General features: G+C 49.3%; 1 protein-coding gene across 1 annotated transcript; it reads right to left on the bottom strand.

The window, feature by feature from the left end:
• Positions 1-6: 6 nt before the first annotated feature.
• Positions 7-21,831, bottom strand: hectd1 (HECT domain containing 1). Its single transcript, XM_083910886.1, is given in 44 exon segments — positions 7-618; positions 1,126-1,270; positions 1,430-1,580; positions 2,149-2,242; positions 2,345-2,423; positions 2,605-2,763; positions 2,855-3,339; positions 3,530-3,667; positions 4,461-4,662; positions 4,743-4,870; positions 4,966-5,048; positions 5,168-5,393; positions 5,479-5,533; positions 5,644-5,795; positions 6,232-6,302; positions 6,405-6,652; positions 6,654-6,813; positions 7,291-7,512; positions 8,479-9,459; positions 10,846-11,022; positions 11,130-11,296; positions 11,400-11,510; positions 12,277-12,489; positions 12,563-12,702; positions 12,782-12,916; positions 13,019-13,124; positions 13,453-13,547; positions 13,620-13,766; positions 13,860-14,071; positions 14,922-15,185; positions 15,274-15,496; positions 15,594-15,764; positions 15,854-15,992; positions 16,221-16,395; positions 16,482-16,596; positions 16,678-16,776; positions 16,897-16,973; positions 17,053-17,323; positions 17,407-17,688; positions 17,767-17,994; positions 18,110-18,344; positions 18,424-18,573; positions 18,768-18,893; positions 21,672-21,831. Coding segments are annotated over 42 exon segments (7,839 nt in total). The 5' UTR covers positions 18,564-18,573; positions 18,768-18,893; positions 21,672-21,831; the 3' UTR covers positions 7-480.
• Positions 21,832-22,998: the final 1,167 nt, after the last annotated feature.

Below are 22,998 nucleotides of genomic sequence, written 5' to 3'. Positions count from 1 at the left end.
CGTCATACTTTGCAAACATTTTAATGAGTTTTTTTTTTCAGCGTACACATTTGAAAATATCTGTTTTCCTCAAACTGTTAAATAAAGTTTATAATATACAAAGAAAATACAGGAGAGCGAGCGACGTCATCGTCTTCTTCTTCATGTGTGTCACACACACACACACACACACACACACACACACACACGACCAGTGTTTGTCTCCACAGCTTCACTCTGACCTTTGACCCCTGCAGGCGTCAACAAACAGGCCTTAAACTGTCTCTCTCACACACACACACAGAAAAAAAAAGAAGCAGTTTTCAACAAAAAAGTAAAAACAAAAAGACGACGAGGAGGAGGAAGATCACACACACACACACACACACACAGGGGGAGGAGGGAGGAGACAAGTGAAGGAGGGAGGAGACAGTACAACATGTTTCTTTTCTTTGATTCTCGGTGACTCCTCCTCCTGAGGATGAGGTCAGGGGTCAGAGGTCAGTTGAGGTGGAAGCCTTTCTCCATGGTGGCAGCAAGCAGCCTCTCCCTCATGATGTCCTCTGAAGAATATTCTGGAAGCTTCAGGTAATGAACACAGGTGTTCACTGACGGGTAACTGGAGTCTGTGGCGTCCACCTGAGGGGGCGGAGTCACAACGTCACTCATATTCTCTACATAGTGTCACTCACTGAACAAACAGACCCACCTGAGGGGGCGGAGTCACACTGTCAGTCACTCACTGAACACAAAGACCTGCCCGAGGGGGCGGAGTCACATACTTATTCATATTCACTACACTCAGTCACTCACTGAACATATAGACCAGCCTGAGGGGGCGGAGTCACACTGTCAGTCACTCACTGAACACATAGACCCGCCTGAGGGGGCGGAGTCACACTGTCAGTCACTCACTGAACATATAGACCCGCCTGAGGGGGCGGAGTCACACTGTCAGTCACTCACTGAACACATAGACCCGCCTGAGGGGGCGGAGTCACACTGTCAGTCACTCACTGAACACATAGACCCGCCTATGGGGGCGGAGTCACACTGTCAGTCACTCACTGAACATAAAGACCCGCCTGAGGGGGCGGAGTCACACTGTCAGTCACTCTCTGAACACATAGACCCGCCCACTCTTACCTTCCTGACGATGGTGAGGCGGGGGTGCAGGTTGGCGAGGCCACCAGGGGGCAGCGTGGAGCAGCCAGTGGTGAACTGAAGGAACGCTTTCCTCTCATCAGACGACATTCCACACAAGACTCTGACGAAGCGCAGGAAGCCAGGGCTGAGGGGGAGGGGCAGGGGGCGGAGTCATGAGTTATCTGTGTACAGGTGTGTGTGTGTGTGTGTGTGTGTGTGTGTGTGTGTGTGTGTGTGTGTGTGTGTGTGTGTGTGTGTGTGTGTGTGTGTGTGTGTGTGTGTGTGTGTGTGTGTGTGTGTGTACCTGTCTCTGGTGTAGCCCAGCTTTGGTTCAGTGTAGTTGATGATGTCATCAGACGTCCATGAAGGTGATTGGTTCCCACAGAGAATCATCTGGACTTCTTTGTGACTGAAGGAACTCAACTTATCCATCGGAAAGACACGGTTAAAGCCCTCTGAGGAGAGGAGACAAGGAGAGGAGACGAGGAGACAGGAGAGGAGACAAGGAGAGGAGGAGAGAAGACGAGAGGAGAGGAGACGAGGAGACAGGAGACGAGGAGGAGAGCAGACAGGAGAGGAGACAGGAGAGGAGACAGGAGAGGAGACAAGGAGAGGAGGAGACGAGGAGAGAGGAGCCGAGGAGAGAGGAGACAGGAGACAAGGAGATGAGGAGAGGAGACGAGGAGACAGGAGAGGAGACGAGAGGAGGAGAGGAGACGAGAGGAGGAGAGGAGACAGGAGAGGAGACAAGGAGAGGAGACGAGACAGGAGAGGAGACAAGGAGATGAGGAGAGGAGACGAGGAGACAGGAGAGGAGACGAGAGGAGGAGAGGAGACAAGGAGAGGAGACAGGAAAGGAGACGAGACAGGAGAGGAGACGAGGAGGATAGGAGATGAGGAGAGGAGATGAGGAGACAGGAGAGAAGACGAGGAGGAGCATTAAGATTGTGTGATCTAATGTTTTTCAGTGGATTTCTGAGTCATCAACACATGATGAATGAGTGTGTGTGTGTGTGTGTGTACCTCTGAAGGCCTCCATCTGTTTCTGTATACCCGTGTGCATACAGAAGTCAAACATCAGCTCCACGTACTCCTCTGAGTTCTCCATGGTCACCATCTACACACACAGAGACGGAGACACACACAGGTTAGGAACCCTCAGAACCCTCAGAACCCTCAGAACCCTCTCTCTCTTTCACTCTATGATGTTAGTTTTTACCTCATCGTCGCCGTTTGTTTTGAGATCGACTGCAGAGAAACCGTGAACCTTTGAAGACGGACAGAACTGGAAATTTAACCTGCACACACACACACACACACACACACACACACACACACACACACACACAGTAAATAGTCTGTATCAGCGTGTGGATTTCCTCAGAAATCCAAGATGGTGCAAGATGTGTGTGTGTGTGTGTGTGTGTGTGTGTGTGTGTGTGTGTGTGTGTGTGTGTGTGTGTGTGTGTGTGTGTGTACCCCAGGTCCTCCACACTCAGTGGTGGTCCAGATCCCAGTGGGTTCCTCAGCATCAGATCCTGAAGCCTCGTGTTCTTCTCGTCCTCAGAGAGAATCTTACTGGACACAATCTGACGTCTCTTCACAGCCAGGTCCTTCATCTCCTTCAGGAAGCTCGCCCTGCACAACAACAACAACAACAACAACAGGTAAACAACAACAACAACAACAACAGCAGACACAGACAGGAAGTGATGAGGCGTCATGTGACCTGTGAGGGTTGACCAGCTGGAAGTCGTCCCAGGTCAGGATGCCGTGGTACCAGGCTGGAGGTTTAGGTTTGGGAGGGTCCATGATGAACTCAGACTTAGAGTCTTCATCGAAGCTGCCCACAGAGAAGGTCTCCTGACTCTCCTCTGTGGACGCCTCAGACTGAACCTCAGACAGCAGCAGGAAAGGATGTGGGTGGAGCCTGTCGGGGTCGTGACCCTGAGGCGAGCCGCGGCTCTGGTAGAGCAGCTTGCTCATGTTGGACTTGATGTCTCCCATACAGAGCAGCTTGAAGAAGGGCTGGGACACGGGCAGGTCCACCAGACGGTTGTCCTGGATACACTTGGCCAGGAAGATTCCCAGGAAGTGGAAGAGTTTGGTGATTCTCTCCAGCTCCTCGCTGTCCTGAGGGAACGGCGCCGGGAAAAGACCACAGGAGCGCTGCACGTAGAAGCCAGGAGGCTTCAGGCCGCCGCCCAGGTCCACCTGACACACAGGAAGACCGTCAGGACTGTGTGTGTGTGTGTGTGTGTGTGTGTGTGTGTGTGTGTGTGTGTGTGTGTGTGTGTGTGTGTGTGTGTGTGTGTGTGTGTGTGTGTGTGTGTGTGTGTGTGAGTGTGTGAGTGTGTGTGAGAGAGAGAGAGAGAGAGTGTGTGTGTGCGTCTGTGACACTCACCTGTCGAGACTCATCATCAGGAAAGTCATCGTCACATAACCAGATCCCCAGAGACGTTCTCTGAAACTCTGCTGCTACAAGAGCGTAGAACTCTAGAGTCGGACCAAGACCTGTGCCCTCTTCACCCTGGAACTCCACCTGACACACACACACATTATTATTACAAACACACACACATTATTATTACACACACTATTATTACAAACACACACACATTATTATTACACACACACACACACATTATTATCACAAACACACACACATTATTATCACACACACACACACACACACACTATTATTACAAACACACACACATTATTATTACACACACACACATTATTATTACACACACAAATTATTATTACACACACACACACACACACACACACACATTATTATTATTATTACACACACTATTATTATTACACACAATTATTATTTACACACAAACAGTTATCATTTACACACAGTTATCATTTACACACACACATTATTACACACACATTATTATTACACACACACACACATTATTACACACACATTATTATTACACACACACAAATTATTATCACACACACACACACATTATTATTACACACACTATTATTATTACACACAATTATTATTTACACAGTTATCATTTACACACACACCCCCACACACACACACACTTATTATTACGCACACACACATTATTATTACACACACATTATTATTATTACTACAAGCGCACATTATTACACACATACACACATAATTATTACACATATGCACACACACACATCATTACACACGCACATTATTACACACACACACAAACATATTATTATTAGAAACGCACATTATTCCACACACACATTATTACGCACACGGACATTATTATTACGCACACACAGACACATTATTATTACGCACACACACGCTCTCTCACCTCCAGCACAGACTTCCTGTCAGCGTGGATCTGCATGACAGACTCCGCCCACTCCATCATGGCCTCCCCTCTGGGGACTTTGACCCTCTCGTGTTTGAGCCGGCCCACTCTGAACTCTCCGGGGTCGTCACGCCTCACTGTGGTGGACGGACGAGAGCGCTCCATGGTCGCCTCACGACGGTTCTGTAACCACACGATCGCCCTGCACACACACACACACGAGGTCAGACTTGGGCGGGGTCACATGTGGGTGGAGTCAGAGGTGGGCGGGGTCAGACTCACCTGGACGCTCCAAAGGCGGTGCAGGTGAAGTAAAGCTGCCTGGTCTCAAAGGGAATCAGGAAAGGACACTTGGACGTGAGCTGCTCGCACCAGTCAGGGAGAGCGCTGCTCGCCAGAGCTAGAGGCTCCTGGGAAACAGGAAGTGACAAAAGATGATGATGATGATGATGGTGTCACAGTGACAGAGGATGGATGAGGTCATGTGTGAGGTCATGTGACTGACCTCGATCTGCTGCAGGATCTTGGTGGTGACCTTCTTACTGGTGAACTCTTCAGGAGAAGCGTTGAACTGCAGCTCGTCTACGTCTGAAAACACAACATCATCATGACATCACAACATCACACTCCACCATGACATCACAACATCACAACAACATCACACACTCCATCATGACATCACAACACCTCTGTGTGTGTGTTCGTACCCTCCTGCAGCGTGCGTGCGTTGGGGGCGGAGTCTCCTCCGATGATGTAGAGGATCCTCAGCAGCTGCAGAACGTCCTCCACGCCACACGTGTTCTGGCTGCAGCCGGCCTTGGCCTGAGCCGCCTCCCTGGCCCAGCCCAGGATCTCACTGCTCTGATTGGCCGACACCGACGTCGGGCTGAGGCCGCCGGAGCGACACAGGCCCACACTGTGCTCACAGAAGTCCTGGAGGTCAGAGGTCAAAGGTCATGAGGTCAAAGGTCAGTGACGTGAGGAGGTCAGTGATGTCACTGCTGTGACTGTGACTCACCGTCTTACTGCTCTCCTTCTCCTTCTCTGACTCCTTCAGCTCACGGTACATGATCCTGAGGACACACACACACACACACACACACACAGTGAGATCCTCAGACCTGGTCTCAGCAGCAGTAAACCTGGTCTCAGCAGTAAACCTGGTCTCAGCGTGGTCTCTTACGTGTACGTGGGCTCCCAGATACGTCTCAGTTTGTCCGTCTTCACGGCTCCGTTACAGGACAACTGCAGGAGACGCTGGACGTAGTAGAAGATGGTGGACTTGTAGTTGGACAGAGGAAGCTCCACCTCCCGGGTCGTCCCCAGACCTGCCACCTGAGGACAGGGAAGAGGACAGTGAGGAGGACAGAGGACAGTGAAGAGGACAGAGGACAGTGAGGAGGACAGAAGACAGTGAGGAGGGCAGAGAAGAGGACAGAGGACAGTGAGGAGGACAGAGGATAGTGAAGAGAACAGAGGACAGTGAGGAGGACAGAGGACAGAGAGGAGGACAGAGGATAGTGAAGAGGACAGAGGACAGTGAAGAGGACAGAGGACAGAGAGGAGGACAGAGGACAGTGAGGAGGACAGAGGACAGAGAGGAGGACAGAGGACAGAGAGGAGGACAGAGGACAGTAAGGAGGACAGAGGACAGAGAGGAGGACAGAGAAGCGGACAGAGGACAGTGAAGCGGACAGTGGACAGTGAGGAGGACAGAGGACAGACACACAGTGAGGAGGACACCTTGAGGACACAGTGATTGTGGTCTTACCTTCAGAGTCAGAGCGAGGTGAGGAGACGGCGTACATTCCACTTCCTCCTGAACCTCAGAGCGTGGTGTTCCTGCAGCAGGAGGTCAGAGGTCAGAGTCACATGACGTGTGTGTGTGTGTGTGTGTGTGTGTGTGTGTGTGTGTGTGTGTGTGTGTGTGTGTGTGAGCGTCACCTGGAGGCGGGATCTCCAGGTCAGTGGTCTGCTGGACGTTGGTTCTTCCTGGTCTTGGGTCAAAAGCAGGAACCAGAGCAGAGAACTGTCTCTTGAGGACAAAGTCGTCGTCCCACGTCCTCCTGCGTCCTCCTTTGGTCTCGTACTCTTCCTCCTCCTGAGGAACCAGAGACACCGTCGTCATCATCGTCATCATCATCATCATCATCATCATCACTTCCTGTTTCATTGTTTCACAGACACATAAACAAAGTCAATGGTGGAGGTTTCTGTACCAGGACCTCCTCGTACTCCTGGTCCTCCTGATTGTCGTCTTCGTTCTCGTCGTCGTCGTCGTCCGGCTCAGGGAGGTCCTCCTCGTCGTCCAGCTCGGCCAATAGCGTGTTAGCACGACAGCTGTCCAGGAAGTCTGAGCGGAGGAGGTGACGTTTGTCTCTTTAATATCTACATCCCATAATGTCACACAAGCTCTGAGCAACTGTTATAGATTAAGATTTATGACGATCTTGACATTTGTTCTGTGCCTAATATCAGACTTTTCACTCTCCCAAACCAAAGTCACTCACTCTCCCACACCAAAGTCACTCACTCTCCCACACCAAAGTCACTCACTCGCCCACACCAAAGTCCATAGAGTAAATCAGTGATTTTAACATCACAGCACACAGGAGTTCACAGGAGTTGTTGATCCACTGCATTAAACTCAGTGACACAAAGTGACCACACGAGGCAGCAGAGGACCAGCAGCTCCTGTGTCCTTGTGAGCTAAAATCACTGATTTTCTCTATGGACTTTGGTGTGGGAGAGTGAGTGGTTTAGTTATTATTTACAGTAGCTTGAACACTAAACTACATGTTTGATTGTGTGTGTGTGTGTGTTTACTAACCATAGAGAGAAAACTCCGCCTCCTGGCCAGTGTCACTCTCACTGGACGTGGACGTCAGGCTGGTGGTCAGCGTGTTGCTTAGCAACTGTCCCACTGACAGGCCGGTGGTGGCCGTGGCTACGTTATTGCTGCTGGTTACTATGGAGGTGGACATGGTAACAGTGGAGGTGGTGCCTGTGGTGGTGAGGTTAGGGAAGCTCTGAGCGCCCATGAGAGGGGAGGCTGAACACACACACACACACAGAGAGACTGTTATATAGAAATAATAATAATAAAAAATGTGTGTGGTCAAATAACCAAAATAATATGTGATAAAGTTTGAGAATGGAGAAGGAGTTAGTATTTAGTGTTGTGCAAAAGGTTAACGCGTGAAACGTTTCCATGACGACTGACCGGAAATAGACGCGTGCGGCGCCACGAGTCCAGACACCGTTTACCGTTAGCTCCTTTTAGCGCCGTTAGCGTTAGCCTACAGTGGAACTGGAGCGGTCTGTTTTTTAAAGGAAAAGAGCAGCGCTAACAAATGACATTAGCGTAACTGTGTACTGCGTATGTGTGCGTCTGTTCTTAAAAGTTTAGCGTTAACTTTAGAGACTCATTTTAACTATCGTGAGTCACGTAAACATGACGTCACGCGCGTCTTTTCCCAGTCAGTTGTAACGGAACTGCATTGTGCGCAGTTAAACATTTGACAATACTAGTAGTATTATATAAGGTTATTCTCCTCATTACTCCTTTTTGGACATTTAAACTGTATTTTGTTGCTTTTTTCTGTATGTTTTATGTTTTGGCAAAAAAAGTTATTCTTATGTTATTATTCGTTTTTTCTTTTCTTTGCATAATTTCTTTTGTTGTTGTCGTTTTCCTTCATATGTTTGAAATAAACTAAACCGGTGTCAGAGTAGTACAGTAGTATCTGTGCAGTAGTACGAGTACAGTATGAGTACAGTAGTATCAGTGTAGTAGTACGAGTAGTGGGAGAAGGGTAGTATGAGTACAGTAGTATGAGTACAGTAGTATCTGTGCAGTAGTACGAGTACAGTTTGAGTAGTGGGAGTACAGTAGTATCAGTGTAGTAGGATGAATAGTGGAAGTACAGTAGTATGAGTACAGTATGAGGAGTGGGAGTACAGTAGTATGAGTTTAGTAATATGAGTACAGTAGTATGAGTACAGCAGTAGTACTCACTGGCGGTGCTCATGACGTTCCTCCCCAGCGTGTTGGTGTTGTTGTCGCTGCTGCTGCGGCTCAGGTTCATGTTGTTGGTGGCGTTGGTGCGCGACATGTTTGGCGCGCGGCGGACGAACGACTCCATCAGACTGGCCTCACGTGACGACAGGTTGGGAACGCTGGCGCTGGAGCTCATGGGGGCGCCGGCGGCCAGCAGCGAGCTGACCGACAGCCTGGTGTTGGCGGCCGAGCACAGAGGCCTCTGGGAGGGCGTGTCTTTGCTGGAAGACTCCGACACCGAGCTGACGTCCGGCGAGCTGACGCTGACCAGACCCATGGAGATGGCGGCGGCCGGGTCAGAGGACGCCGCGGACGAGTCCTTGTTCCTGGCGTCGTCTCCGGCGGCAGATATGTCGGCGTTGAGCGTGCCGGAGCTGGACGCCGAGCCGGACAAACCGTCCACCGCGGACGACAGCACCACGATCGGCTCCAGCTGATGTCCGTCGCCGGCCCCGCCCCCCATGACTCCGCCCTGGTCCAGCAGCAGACCCTCGGCCCTCCTCTCCAGCCGCAGACCGCCGGCGCCCGACAGCCCCACGGACGAGCTGAGGCTGATGTCGGAGGAGGAGGCGACGCTGCAGACCGAGCTGCTGCTGCCCTTCCTGCTGGACGAGCTGGCCCCGCCCAGCGACGTGGCCCCGCCCTTGTCGGGACAGTTATTTTTCACCAGGCTGCTCCACAGCTGCTGCTGCGACGACAGCGACGAGGACGACGACGACGTGGTGGTGGTGGTGGCGCCGCCGCTGGCCGCCGGCGTCACGGAGGGTCCCACCATGGAGGAGGCGGGGCCTGAAACAGTGGATGAGACAGGTTTGGGTGACGGCGCTGTGGCAGCCGACTCAGGGTCGAACCCTGGAGCAAGCTTGAGGTCAAACTTCCCTTCAGCGCCCATACGGTAAGAGTTAGAGCCGCCAGCATCCCAGGTTACATCAATCCAGCCTGGATGGACAGAGAGATAGGAGGGAGATGGACGGACGGATGTCAGAGACCCGGCAGAGAGAGACAGAGACAGAGAGGACGGCACAGAGAAGCAGCTCCACACTGGACCAGATCACAGCAACAAGATGTGTGGATGAGACGCTCCAGCAACAGGAAAACACTCACTCTGCCACACCAAAGTCCACAGAGAAAACCAGGGAGTTTAGCTCACAGGGACACAGGAGCTGCTGGTCCTCTGCTGCCTCGTGTGGTCACTTTGTGTCACTGAGTTAAGTCTTAATTAAATATTTTAAAAGCCCAATTAATTAAAATCCGTCATTGTAAGTTAGTGATGGAGGCAGCAGTGGATCAACAACTCCTGTGAACTCCTGTGTGCTGTGATGTTAAAATCACTGGTTTACTCTATGGACTTTGGTGTGGGAGAGTGAGTGACTTTGGTGTGGGAGAGTGAGTGGTTTTTAAACTTTAGTTTTCAGCCTTTTAGCGGAAATATATCAAATGAAATCTACGTCGGTTTAAGTCTAAGATATCTTCAAAACATGTTCGCGTCTTTATTTCACTGTTACACAGACTTTTCCTTGTGTAAACTGAAGTTTGTAAACCACTCACTCTCCCACACCAAAGTCCATAGAGTAAACCAGTGATTTTAACATCACAGCACACAGGAGTTCACAGGAGTTGTTGATCCACTGCTGCCTCCATCACTAACTTAATGACTGATTTTAGTGAATTCAGCTTTTAAAAATCTTCATTTAGATTAACCTCAATGACACAAAGTGACCACACGAGGCAGCAGAGGACCAGCAGCTCCTGTGTCCCTGTGAGCTTAAATCACCGGTTTTCTCTATGGACTTTGGTGTGGGGGAGTGAGTGGTTTACAAACTTCATGATCATTGTCCAAATAAAGCCATGTTGTTGCTTTAATGTGATGTGTTTGATAATCGTCTCCTAAAATAACCTGACGGAGCAAAGGAAATCTCTCTGTGATCATGTGATTTCAGGTGGAACATGAAGATGAAGATGAAACAACAACAAGATCATCCTGGACTGACATTAATAAACATGATCATCATCGACAGAGCGGAGAGACGTCAGGGGGAGGAGCAAGAGGAGGGGGAGGAGCAAGAGGAGGAGGGGGAGGAGCATGAGGAGGGATGAAGAGGTGCAGCAGAGAAGGGGGAGATGAATGAGGGGAAGTGAGTCAGGTGTGATCTTTGTTCATCTCCTCATGACCTGCTGGATCCGTCTGTGTCGTCGTGGGAGGAGCTTCTGGTCGTCGTGGTAACCACTAACACTGACACACACAGTGTGTGTTTTCCGTGCGTTCAGAAACAGGAAGTTTACAGAGGACAGACGGCGTTGGACAGGAAGTGCGAGTGACTTTACCGTTGTGAGCCTCTCCAGTGACCGTGCCCTCGCCCGTCGGGTTTCCGTCCTGATCTCGCCACTTCCAGTCGATGCCACGCACGACTCGCGCTCCGGGAACGATGTACTTCATCACCTGAGAGCGGAAGAGGCGGCGCTGACGACGCAGGTTAGCCTCCGCCTCCTTCACCGCTTTACCTGAGCGAGACAGAGAGAGAGAGAGAGAGAGAGAGTGGGGGGTTAGCGTCGTCGTAGTCAGACACGGCCATGTCGTCACCGTGGCGATGGCCCCGCCCCCTCCTCACCCAGCTGGTCCTCACAGACGGCGGTGACGGTGCCGTACAGCTCCAGTCCAGACAGAGACAGGTAGTGAGTCTGACCGCTGGCGTTCTTCCCCATCTGCTTCACACGGATGTGTCTCCACCCCTGCTTCTCCTCTTTGGACGGGTCCAGAGGCCACGTGGCCGTCGACCTGCGAAGACACGCCCACAAGGTCACACCTGAACACAGCAGACCACGCCCACCTCACCTCACCTCACCTCACCCCCCCTTTAATTCACAGCTGGTTTTCTTACCCAGGTTCATTGAGGCTGCAGTCGTCCACGTGAGTGTACAGAGTCGTCCAGTTCTGACCGTCCTTCGACACCTGGAACACCCAGTTCCTGAGCGCCGAGCGTCCGTAACCCCTGAGGGGGAGGAGCCACAGCCCGTCAGCCAATCACAGCCAATCACAGGGTCACAGCACACATACAAGTCTCAGTGTGTGTTTGTTTTATCACCTGGCGTGTCTCAGTGTGTGTCTGTCTCAGTGTGCGTTTGTCTCAGTGTGCGTTTGTTTCGTTACCTGGCGTGTCTCAGTGTGCGTCTGTCTCAGTGTGCGTCTGTCTCAGTGTGCGTCTGTCTCAGTGTGTGTTTGTTTCGTTACCTGGCGTGCCTCAGTGTGCGTTTGTCTCAGTGTGTGTTTGATTCGTTACCTGGCGTGTCTCAGTGTGCGTTTGATTCGTTACCTTGCGTGTCTCAGTGTGCGTTTGATTCGGTACCTGGCGTGTCTCAGTGTGTGTTTGTTTCGGTACCTGGCGTGTCTCAGTGTGCGTTTGATTCGTTACCTGGCGTGTCTCAGTGTGTGTTTGTCTCAGTGTGCGTTTGATTCGCTACCTTGCGTGTCTCAGTGTGCGTTTGTTTCGTTACCTGGCGTGTCTCAGTGTGCGTTTGTTTCGTAACCTGGCTTGTCTCAGTGTGCGTTTGATTCGTTACCTGGCGTGTCTCAGTGTGTGTTTGTCTCAGTGTGCGTTTATTTCGTAACCTGGCTTGTCTCAGTGTGTGTTTGTTTTCGTTACCTGGCGTGTCTCAGTGTGGGTTTGTCTCAGTGTACGTTTGTTTCGTTACCTGGCGTGTCTCAGTGTGTGTTTGTTTCGTTACCTGGCGTGTCTCAGTGTGTGTTTGTTTCGTTACCTGGCGTGTCTCAGTGTGTACGCTGAGGGAATGACCCAGAGGCCGAGGTCGACGGCGAACCAGGCGTTCTTGTCATCGTTGGTGTGACAGTTGAGGGCGGAGCTATCCCGACTTAGGATGTCCTCCAAGCGGCCGTAGGGAAGGTTCCGCCCCTCAGATGATGTCACCACCACCAGGCCGTAGGCGGCAGGATTGACCCACTCGTACGCCGTCCTGACAGAAAGAGAAGTGAGACTTTAATTCTGCACAAACAGAATCCGTGAGTCACAGAGTCAACGGTTCTTACTTGGCGTTGGTTCCGACCCAGTAGACGATGCCGTTCTCGTCAAAGTCGTGCTGGTGTCTGAAGGTGAACGTCTGACCTTCTCTCAGCTTCCTCACAAACACGAAGGACGAGCGCTCAAAGTCGTACCACTGCTTCGCCACCTACAGGCCAGAGGAGGAAGTTCACGTTAGTGCTGAACTGTGTGTGCGTGTATGTGTTTGTGTGTGTGTGTGTCCTCACCATCTTCAGCAGGTACTGCTCCAGTGACTCCACGGTGGCGAGCGGCTCCATCTTCAACATGCGACCCGTGCGGTCGATGAGCGCCGTCTCTCCTGGCGCTCGCTCCAGACGGAAACGCAACCTCCTCGTCAAGATCTGCACAACATTAACAAACACACAACACACACGGGGGTCAACGCTGGAGCCACCTGCTGGTCTTCACAGGTCAAAGATAAAGCCGGGGATCAGGGGACTCACCTGCAGGTTGTAGGAGGAGCCTGGAGTGTCGTACAGGTGCAGAGGGAGACGCTCGATCGACTCCAGGACGGCGATGAGTTTACGGATTAAGGCAACAGCTGGTCGACTACACACACACACACACACACACACACACACACACACACACACACACACACAGTCAATGACTAAATTAAACATCAATTATTTTGATAATCAAGGAATGAGTTTGTTTCTAATGCTCAACTTTGGACTGATGTGTGTGTGAAAGCTAAAAATACAACTCCAGGCCACATTAGCCACGTAGAAACATTTTAGTAAAGGTCACCGCAGGTAAATATTGATTATTAAATGTTGGATCTTCAAGTACAAAGTTTTTTTTAAATGAATACATTAAGACATAATTATATAAAGACTTCAAAGTCATTGATTAAGGATCAGATCAGCGTCGTTACCTCTCGTCGTCTTCGTTCTCGCTGAACGCCGCCTTGAAAACGTTGATCCTCTCCATTAAAGGCTTACAATCATGTTTGAGGTCCAGTTCCACGCTCTGCAGGACAAACACACACCATCATCATCATCATCATCATCATCATGTTAATCTTCATCTGGATGCACTCACATTGTTGAGGACGGTGAACAGAGCCTGGACCAAACCACTGCTGCACATCTCATACGGAGAAATGGTGTTTTCATCCTTCAGCACCACGATGAGGTTTTCAAGAGCTGTTTTCATCAGGTCTCTCCACGTGTTCTCACCTTCAATACACTGAACACACACACACACACACACACACACGCGTCACAACCTTTGTCTAGCAGAAACACGTGTTAAACTGTGTGTGTGTGTGTGTGTCAGTGCCTGTCTGTTGGTGTGCAGCTCCCATGCAGACTCCAGCTGTGTGGAGATGTTCCTCAGAGTGACCACCACTCCTCTGGGCATGCTCTCCACAGCTTTGAAGTGGTCGTCGTACAGCTCTCTGGCCATGCTCTTCACCTTCTGCTTCGTCTTCTCCAGCTTTGACTTCAGCTTCCTGCCGCGCTTCCCCGTCCAACCTGTCACAAACTCTGAGCCTGTGCACACACACACAGAGTAATCTGATTACACCAGCTGAAGTAATCTGATTTAGTCATGTGATTATTTATAACAATCATTCATGTAAAATCATTCATGTAAAGAAATAAAGCAGGGATTATCTGAAACTAAAGGTATAAGAACATCGAGAGTAGTTTACAGTGTATTTTAGTGTACATTTACAGTGTATTTACAGTACATTTTAGTGTATATTTACAATTTATTTTAGATTGTATTTACAGTAAATTTTAGTGTGTATTTACAGTGTATTTTAGAGTGTACTTGCAGTGTATTTACAGTGCATTTGAGAGTGTATTTACAGTGTATTTTAGTGTATCTTTACAGTGTATTATCAGTCTTTTTTACAGCATATTTTAGAATGTATTTACAGGGTATTTTACAGTGTTTTTATAGTATATTTTAGAGTGTATTTACAGTACATTTATAGGGTGTTTTAGAGTGCATTTACAGTATATTTAAAGCGTATTTTACAGTGTATTAAGAGTGTTTTTTAATAGTGTATTTACAGTGGATTTCAGAACATATTTACAGTGTATTTTAACAGTGTATTTCCAGTGCATTATAGAGTGTATATTTACAGTATATATTTCCATGACTTCCTGCTACCACAGCTAAAACAGTTCCTCAGATAAAGAGTTTTGAACGTAGCTAACAGTTGCTCAGATACAGATGCAGATAAAGAGCATTAAACTCACCCAGTGATGTCTCAGCGGTGAAGGAGTATTTGGTTTAACAGTATATTTTACAGTGTATTTATAGTATATTTAACAGTGTATTTTAACATGACCTAGCTGACACAGTTCCTCAGATAAAGAGTGTTAAACTCACCCAGTGAAGTCTCAGCAGTGAAGGAGTGTTTGGTTCCTCTGTTGGACTCAAAGACAAACCCGGGCAGGTCTTCCTTCAGGATGGTGGCCTGCTGACCGTCAGAGTTGTGGATGGCGATCTCTCCTTCCTTCAGACAGGCCAGAGACCAGTTCCCCACGGTCAGTTTGGTTGGACCCACAGTGGACAGGATGGGCTGACTGGCCGTCACCGGCTTCACCTGACTCCTCGCTCGCTGCAGCTTCTCCAGGAACTCGCTGCGAGACTCTGTGGGCGGAGCATCAACACATCAGTCACTGTAACCATGAGGAGAGCAGGTGGTCAACAGGAGCGTGAGGGGGCGTGTCCTCCATACCAGAGCTGTCAGATCCGCCCTCTGGACTCCCGCTGGAGTACATGGTCGCCAGCTTCCCGTCCAGGATGAAGCGGAACCAGCCGTTGGAGCCGTTTGAGAGCTCCAGAGCGGCGGCGTCCGACCAGATGTAGAGACAGTCCCTCCCTCTGATGATGGACCAGTCCCTCCAGTGGTACGGCTTCCCCTGCTGGATCTCCCTGGCGTCCTCCTGCACCTCCTCCTCCTGCAGGAGCAACAAACACACTTCCTGTTCTCATATGACGATGATGATGATGATGATGATGATGATGTCACGTTCTCTAACGTTGTCTCACACAGACCTTCTCAGGCTTGGCCTCGTCCTCGTTCTCGTCGTCAGACGCCGGTCCAGCCAGAGTCGACACCTTGTTGATGACGCCCAGTCGAGCGAGCTGGTCCAGGAAGACGTCTCCACCTTTGTCCACCAGGTCTCTGATGATCTGCAGAGCCAGGAGGTGACCGTCGTCGTCGTCCTGACACACACACACACACACACAGGTTACATCAGTGTTTAACTCCTCTGTGATGGTCCCTGTGTGACTCCACAGTGAGTGATGTTTACCTCGTGGTCGAGGACAGTGGCTGTGATCTCCACCAGCACCGTGGGCAGGTTGTGACCCGTCTCACCGTCACACACCTCCCTCAGCAGAACTTCACTGCTGTAGTGAACCATCTTCCTGATCAGAGCCAGACTGGCTTTCCTACAAACACAGTCAACAACATGTTCAAAAACTCTGTGTTTGTAAAGATTGTGTGTTTTCACACTCTCTGTTGTGGAAACGTCTGCAGAGGACAAACCACAGAATCACTGGAAGTCGCTCTGAAACCACACGATACAACGGTTTCTTCTCTGCAGACGTTTCCACAAGAGTGTCATACAGGACAGTGTGGACAGACAAAGGACAGTGTGGACAGTGTGGACGACGTACCTAATAGAAGGCAGCATGGTTTGCTGAAAGGTTTGTGCAAAAACAGGCAGCAGCCTCCTCAGGTAGATAGGAGCCATCTCTGGATCTCCTCGAGGTTCACTGCCCTCCTCCTCCTCTTTGTTCACGTCTTTCTTTTTCTTATCGTCGCCTTTGTTTACAGGACACATCCAGTCCCCTGGAACACACACACACACACACACAGTTAACACATGAACATAACGTTACAACATACTGACTTGATGTCGTGGTGCGTTCACTGACCAGGTGACTGCAGGATGGCCACCACCTCGCTGTGTCCTCTCTCCCGAGCTTTGTCCAGAGGAGTCTTTCCGTCCTCGTCCCTCAGGTCGGGGTTAGCGCCGTGTCGCAGCAGTGTCTACACACACACATACACATTATGCACAGCCAATCAGAGCGCAGCGTTTCTCCAGGTGACTCTGAATTCTAAAATTCATACCTTGGCAACCTGTGGGCGCCCAAAACAAGCAGCATAGTGTAGTGAAGACGACCTTTGACCTCTGTTTACGTCGGCCCCTCTCTCACATAGAAACTCCACCTGTGAACAGGAAACTCTCTTTAAACGAAGAACTCTATTTGACTTTGACTCATTCGACTGAAGCAGTGGATGAACCGGCGTTAGCATCACTCGTTACCATAGCAACAGAGTTAACTTTACCATTTCCTGTGTCCCGAAGGCCGAGGCCCAGTTGAGCAGCGTCTGTCCGACGTCGTCCATGAAGTTCACCTCGAAAGCTGCGACACAAATATAAAGAAATCAAACGTCTGAACCACTGTGACATGTGGGCGGAGCCTAAGCGCCACGGGGCCACACCTCCGGTGTCGATGGCGTCGATCAGAGCGTCCGTGTCCTTGCTGCGGATACAGTCGATGAGCTGCCGGTGTGACCTCTCCCCGGAGCTGTCCAGGCGCCTCAGGCCCGGAATGCGGCTGGTGGACCCGGCCGTGGACTTGGGCAGAGCCTTCCTGCCCTCGAAGAGCAGAACCAGCAGCAGGTCCACCAGCCTCATGGTGTCCAGAACACAGCGCTCGTCTCCGCCCAGAGCCGACTCCATGGAGTCGGGCAGCGCCGAGCGCAGCAGGTCCTGAACCGACAGAGAGCGAGGAAACACTTCAGAACCCTGATCGGGTTTAGATTCAGCTTCAACGTGAAGACGCGGTAACATACGTGAGTGACGAGCGGCGAGCCGCGGCACAGCGTGGACAGCAGGCTGACGATGGTCGACACCTGGTTGCTCAGCTTGGAGTCGTTGGCTGAGGGGGTGGCGCCCGTCGAGGTCCGGCCCGGCTTACAGGAAGAGGCGGGGCCTGACGCGGTGCCACCGGCGGCCGCCATGCGAGACAGCAGCTCCTCCGTCAGGCCGTGTTTGGCTAAAGGGGCGGGGTCAACGCCGCGGCGCGTGAACCTGTCGGCCAGCGAGGCGAAGCAGCGCAGGGCGCCGTCTGACACCTGGAGAGAGGTCAAAGGTTAGGACAGAAAGACCACGCCCACAGGACTGAGGCAGCGTCAGAGCGTCTCCGTGGTCACCTGATGGTCTTCATGTTTGAGGAGGCTGGACAGAGACTCCACACACGTCTCCAGAGACGAGTCCTGAGGCTCCATCTTGCTGCAGAGGCGGGAAACCACGGCCATGGCCGAGTGCAGCGTGTCTTTGTGGACCAGGTGACCGCTGTCTCTGATGAAGCTCAGGACGCAGTTCAGGCCGCCGGCCTCGAACACGGCGCCAGACTCACGGGTGCAGATCAACTCCAGGACCTGAACGGACACAAAGACCAGGTTCTAAACGCACTGATTTTACAGGAAGGCTTTAAAAAGGAGAGTCAGCATTTAAAGACTCTGGGATGATGTGATGCGTCAGGACATCACTGACCTTCACACACTGCTCCGCCAGGTCCCTGCTCGTCCTGTTGTTCAGCTCCACCACCACCAGGCGGTTACACAGCGCCTTGATGGCGCCGTCCACGCCCACGATGCGGCGCGTGCACTCCGCCGACACGTCCAGGTAGTAGGTGATGGCCCTCGCCGTCACCTCCAGCACGTTATCAGGGGCGCTCTCGTCCAGGAAGATCTTACACAGCGCAGGGAGGAAGGTGCGAGGAGGACAGCTGCAAGACAAGGACTGGAATCAGCACCTGTGACCTGCGACCTCTGACCTCCCCGAGACCCAAAAAGCAAAGAACTCACGTCTCAAAGCAGCGGTCCACGTTGTCAGACATGAGCAGCAGCATGCAGAGCTGCTCCAGAGCGATGAGCTGCATGTCACGCTCATCGCCCTGACCCATCTGCAGCCACTCCAGCAGAGTGTCCGGGTCCACGTCCGCCATGACGGCTCACCTGACCACAACAACAACAACAACAACAACAACAACAACAAGAGTCAGACAACACTGTGAGCGCCCCCTGCTGCACAAACATTGCATACAACAGACCTCAGACATTCACACATCTCTACATTATCTTTATATTTACTCTAACTCTTTGTGGTATTATGGTCTGTATTCATATACAGCCCCCCCCCATCACCTCACCTGGCTCAGTGCCCAATCAGTGCTCACGGTTCTGCTGCTGTTTGGGACTCATCCAACCAACCGGACAGCGGGAGGGAGGAAACACCGACGCTCAGGATCAGGGAATTCTGGGACACGGATCTTCACCTGGAAACAGAGACGTGACGTTTGAACAGGTGACGACAACTCACTGCTTCATTCACTCATTCATTCAGGATTATTCCACAACATATTTGTCTCAATGGTTTTAGAAAAAGGTAAAAACAGCGTCGGCCATGTGTCCATCATTCTGCAGCAGTGTATTATAATAATAATAATGATAATAATAATAATAATAATAATAATAATAATAAGGCCATATTCAGACTCTTTACTCGTTTGTAATCTTTTATTCATGAGCGCAATAAACATTAGGATTCGTGGAAAAAATCATGATCTCAATTCTCAGCAAAAAAAACAAGGCGTTATTGACATTTTTAGCAGGATGGTGCAACATTCACGTCACAGAAACTAGAACATATTCACATTAAAGATGCTGAACATGACTCGGGGAAAAATGAAAAAGTGCTGACGTCACAGTTTATTGACAAACATTCAGAGAATTAGCTTAAAGGTCCGGTGTGTGACCTTTAGGGCGGTTTAATGTCAAAAATACTGAAATAAGAATATGATCACATTAGCTAGTCAGGATGTGACGATGATCTGAAGATTAATCCACACATGAACAACAACTGCGTCTTCTGACAATCTGTATCGTTCAGTATCGTCTGTATCACTCAGTATCATCTGTATCACTCAGTATCGTCTGTATCGGTCAGATACTGCTCAAAATCACTGGCTCGGATATCGTACATGAGACCGTTTAATCCGATACGATCCAAAAAGAACGCGACATATCGCACGCTTCAGTCTGACTGTGAAAGTGTAAACAAAAAGCAGCAAAGGCATTTTAGCCGAGTCATGTTTGGGCTGTGAGAACATTATCCGAGACACAGATGGAGAATTGTGTGTTAGAAATGACTCAGCAAAAAATGTTGTTGTTGGGGTTCACACGTTCATAAACTACATAACACGACTTTATCGGACTGACATCGGTATTGTTTGTGATATCGGTATCGTAGGGCCCTATGAAATCCGTTTTATTTTTTTCCAAATTCCGTTTTATTTTTTTCCAAATTCCGTTTTTTCCGTTTTAATTTTTTAGAATTCCGTTTTTTCCGTTTTATTTTTTTTTATTCTGTTTTTTTACCTTTTATACTTACTTTACCACCATAGAATGTGTCCTATTTGTGTCAGTGAATAAAATGTCCACTGAAATGCAACTTTCTTCTTGAATCCACTGACTTCTCAATTGTTCAATTGTTTTGACTTAAGTTAAATCCTAATTAAGTAAATGCCAGTGAATCTTAAAACAAGCCATGCAATGCTGGTCACATTTAAAAGTAAAATAATTAACATAAATAAGTGGTAGTGCCCCCTCATCTGGTGCAGACGGATTTCTGCGCACCGCCCCTGCGCTGTACTGTTCTCCTGCTCCGTCCGCTTCTCCGTATCCGACTGGATCATTTCTCTACACGCAATATAACCCCTACAACTCTGCAATTAAGGGAATAACAGATGCATCAGATGAGCCGATGTCTTTAGTTAACTGTTCAAAGAGAGAGAATGTTCTCTGCTGTGAAGTGAAAGTCGCGGGGAGTTCATAAGTTTCACTTTTGCGCAGAGACTTTCCAGCATTTAACAGGTGATGTTCCACAGTTTACTCGCCGTGTTTCGGCCGCCGAATTATCGGTGCATTCCTAAATATAACATCTTTATTGACAATAACAATATAACCGTAATAATGGCGTATGTGACTGAGTTTCAATCGGCACCTGGACAAGGGGACGCTCGCCGGTTACATGCGGGCGCAGTGCACTTGTTCCGCGGTGTAGAAAAAAAAAGTGTATATTAAGTAAATAAACAAGCAACACGCACTGGTGGAAACCCTGACCGGGTGAGTGTTTGTGACGAGATGCACGGGTGGTGCCACGAATGAGCGTTCCCCGGAAAATTTCTCCAGACAAACGTTCCTTCTCCTCACGATGACAGCATTTCAGTCACATTATGTCAATTTCCGCGAAATTCTGCGTTTAACATTAGATTCCGTTTTTATTGGCCAATTCCGCGATTCCGTCCGCGATTCCGTTAACACGGAAATCATAGGGCCCTAGTATCGTCTCGTCCCCACTGACAGATGAAGGCCACCACAGCGCCACCATGGGGACAATGAGAGGCTGCGATCTACACTCTCACCTTTAGACCACTCATTTATAAACAGCGGGCTCTGCCCTCTAGTGGTGAGGCAACGATCTTCATCACCTGCTTGAATTCAAGAGGAAGAGGAAAAAAACAAAGCATATCGGCAAATATCGGCGTTAAATGAGCGATGCCGGTATCGGTTAAACCTTACGATACAAGAGCAGCTCGTCAGTCCGGTGAAATAAAGCGTTAACCCGGGTCAAATATCCCGGAGAAAACACGACATTTTCGTACAAAGCGGTTTATTTTCCTTTAACCTTTGAAACCAGAGGCTACGAAGCCGCACAGCGAGAGCGAGCTAGCCGTTAGCATCAGGCTAGCTCATCCTGAGGCGAGCTGCTAAAACAATATTATTTCATAAACCAGCGCCACCTGTCGACTTCCAACAGCCTCCGTTTATTCATTATACCTCAAAAACCAGTCATGTCAAGAGCTCTCTGAGTTTTAAATGTGTCCTGGAGCTCCAAACACGGAGCTTAGAACATCTGCGGCCTCGGACCAAAAGCGCGAGCCGCGGCACTCGAGTTCCGGGAGAGCCGAGAGGCCGCAGCCGGGCCGCGGACACTCACCACGAGAGGAGCCGGTCCCCGGGCTCCGGGTTTACCTGCGGGACGAGTCACTCACCGTGTTTTTTATTGTTTGTCTCAGCGGCGGAACAGAGCGTCGTGTTCCGGGTCCAAGTGGAAGCTTAAGCGCAGTCTGTGTCGCCGATGTCGGGTCTTAAATCAGAGTGTTTCCATGTCTTGTTCGCGGCGGAGAAGAGGCAGCAGCGGCCGCTGATGAGGCGCTGATGACCGGAGAAACCCACTGAAATGGAGAGCCGAGACTGGTGCGTTCAGGTCCTCACAACGAGCTCGGAGAAACCAAAAGTATCGAATATGGAAAACTCCTTTTCAGAAAACAAAGTCCATGTTGTTTCATTGTCAACATTTGTAAAACTGACATCGCTGTAAATCGATGTATTAATGTTTGTGTTATCAAATAAAATAGCGCGCATGGTTTTAGTCTTTATTTATGTGTAAATACAGAATTGAATAAATCTTGTAATTATAATTTCGTTCATCTTGTTTAATACTTTGCACTATCATTTGTGTTCTTATTTATTCTTTTTTTAGTTGTATTTCTATTCTCTGTCCCCTCCTGTTTCCACAGTTTGGGCTTGATGACATCCAATTTTATTATATGTTACTGTATCGAGTCTGTTAAAATGACAAGTGAAACTTATTTTTTCTTGTTTAAAAGCAAAACAACTACATTTAAAGCAACAAATACTTTTAATTTTTATTTGATTGTTTTACACCAATGAGGAATCTCAGTTCGGGGGTCAGAGGTCAACACTCAGGAACATGAGTCAGCATTTATTTACCCGAGGAGCTGTGGACAAACAAACTGCAGTGTCATGAAAACACGTCACCGTGTGCTTTTAATTGTCGTTCAAACATCATCATCATCTTCATTTGATGGAAAGTCACAGTCACAGAGAAGCGTGTGATGTATGACACGCTCGGTCATTTCCCACGGTCCATGAAGGCAGCACCCGGGGCAGCGTCAGGTTTAAAAACATGGAGGTCAGCTGTGAAACCACGTGATGTGACGTCAGAGGTTTGATGATGAAAGGAGACTTTTTTTAAAAACTCGTGTTATATCAATAAATATATCAATATCTGTGTAATATATGTTTATATATGTATATACATATATATGTATATACATATATAAATAAATAAATATCACATTTATAAATAAACAATCACTTCTGTTGTCCATGCAGTTTTCATAATCATAAATAGTGCTCACTCACTCTCCCACACCAAAGCCCACAGAGTAAACCAGTGATTTTAACATCACAGCAGTTCTTGATCCACTGCTGCCTCCATCACTAAGTTATGCCTGATTTTGTCAATTCGGCGTTTGAAAATCCTTAATTTAGACTTAACTCAGTGACACAAAG

The sequence above is a fragment of the Microchirus variegatus genome, assembly GCF_963457635.1.
Source record: "Microchirus variegatus genome assembly, contig: SUPER_7_unloc_1, whole genome shotgun sequence".
NCBI lineage: Eukaryota > Metazoa > Chordata > Actinopteri > Pleuronectiformes > Soleidae > Microchirus > Microchirus variegatus.
The sequence above is the reverse complement of the archived record's forward strand: the minus strand, read 5'-3'. Positions and strand labels throughout refer to the sequence as shown.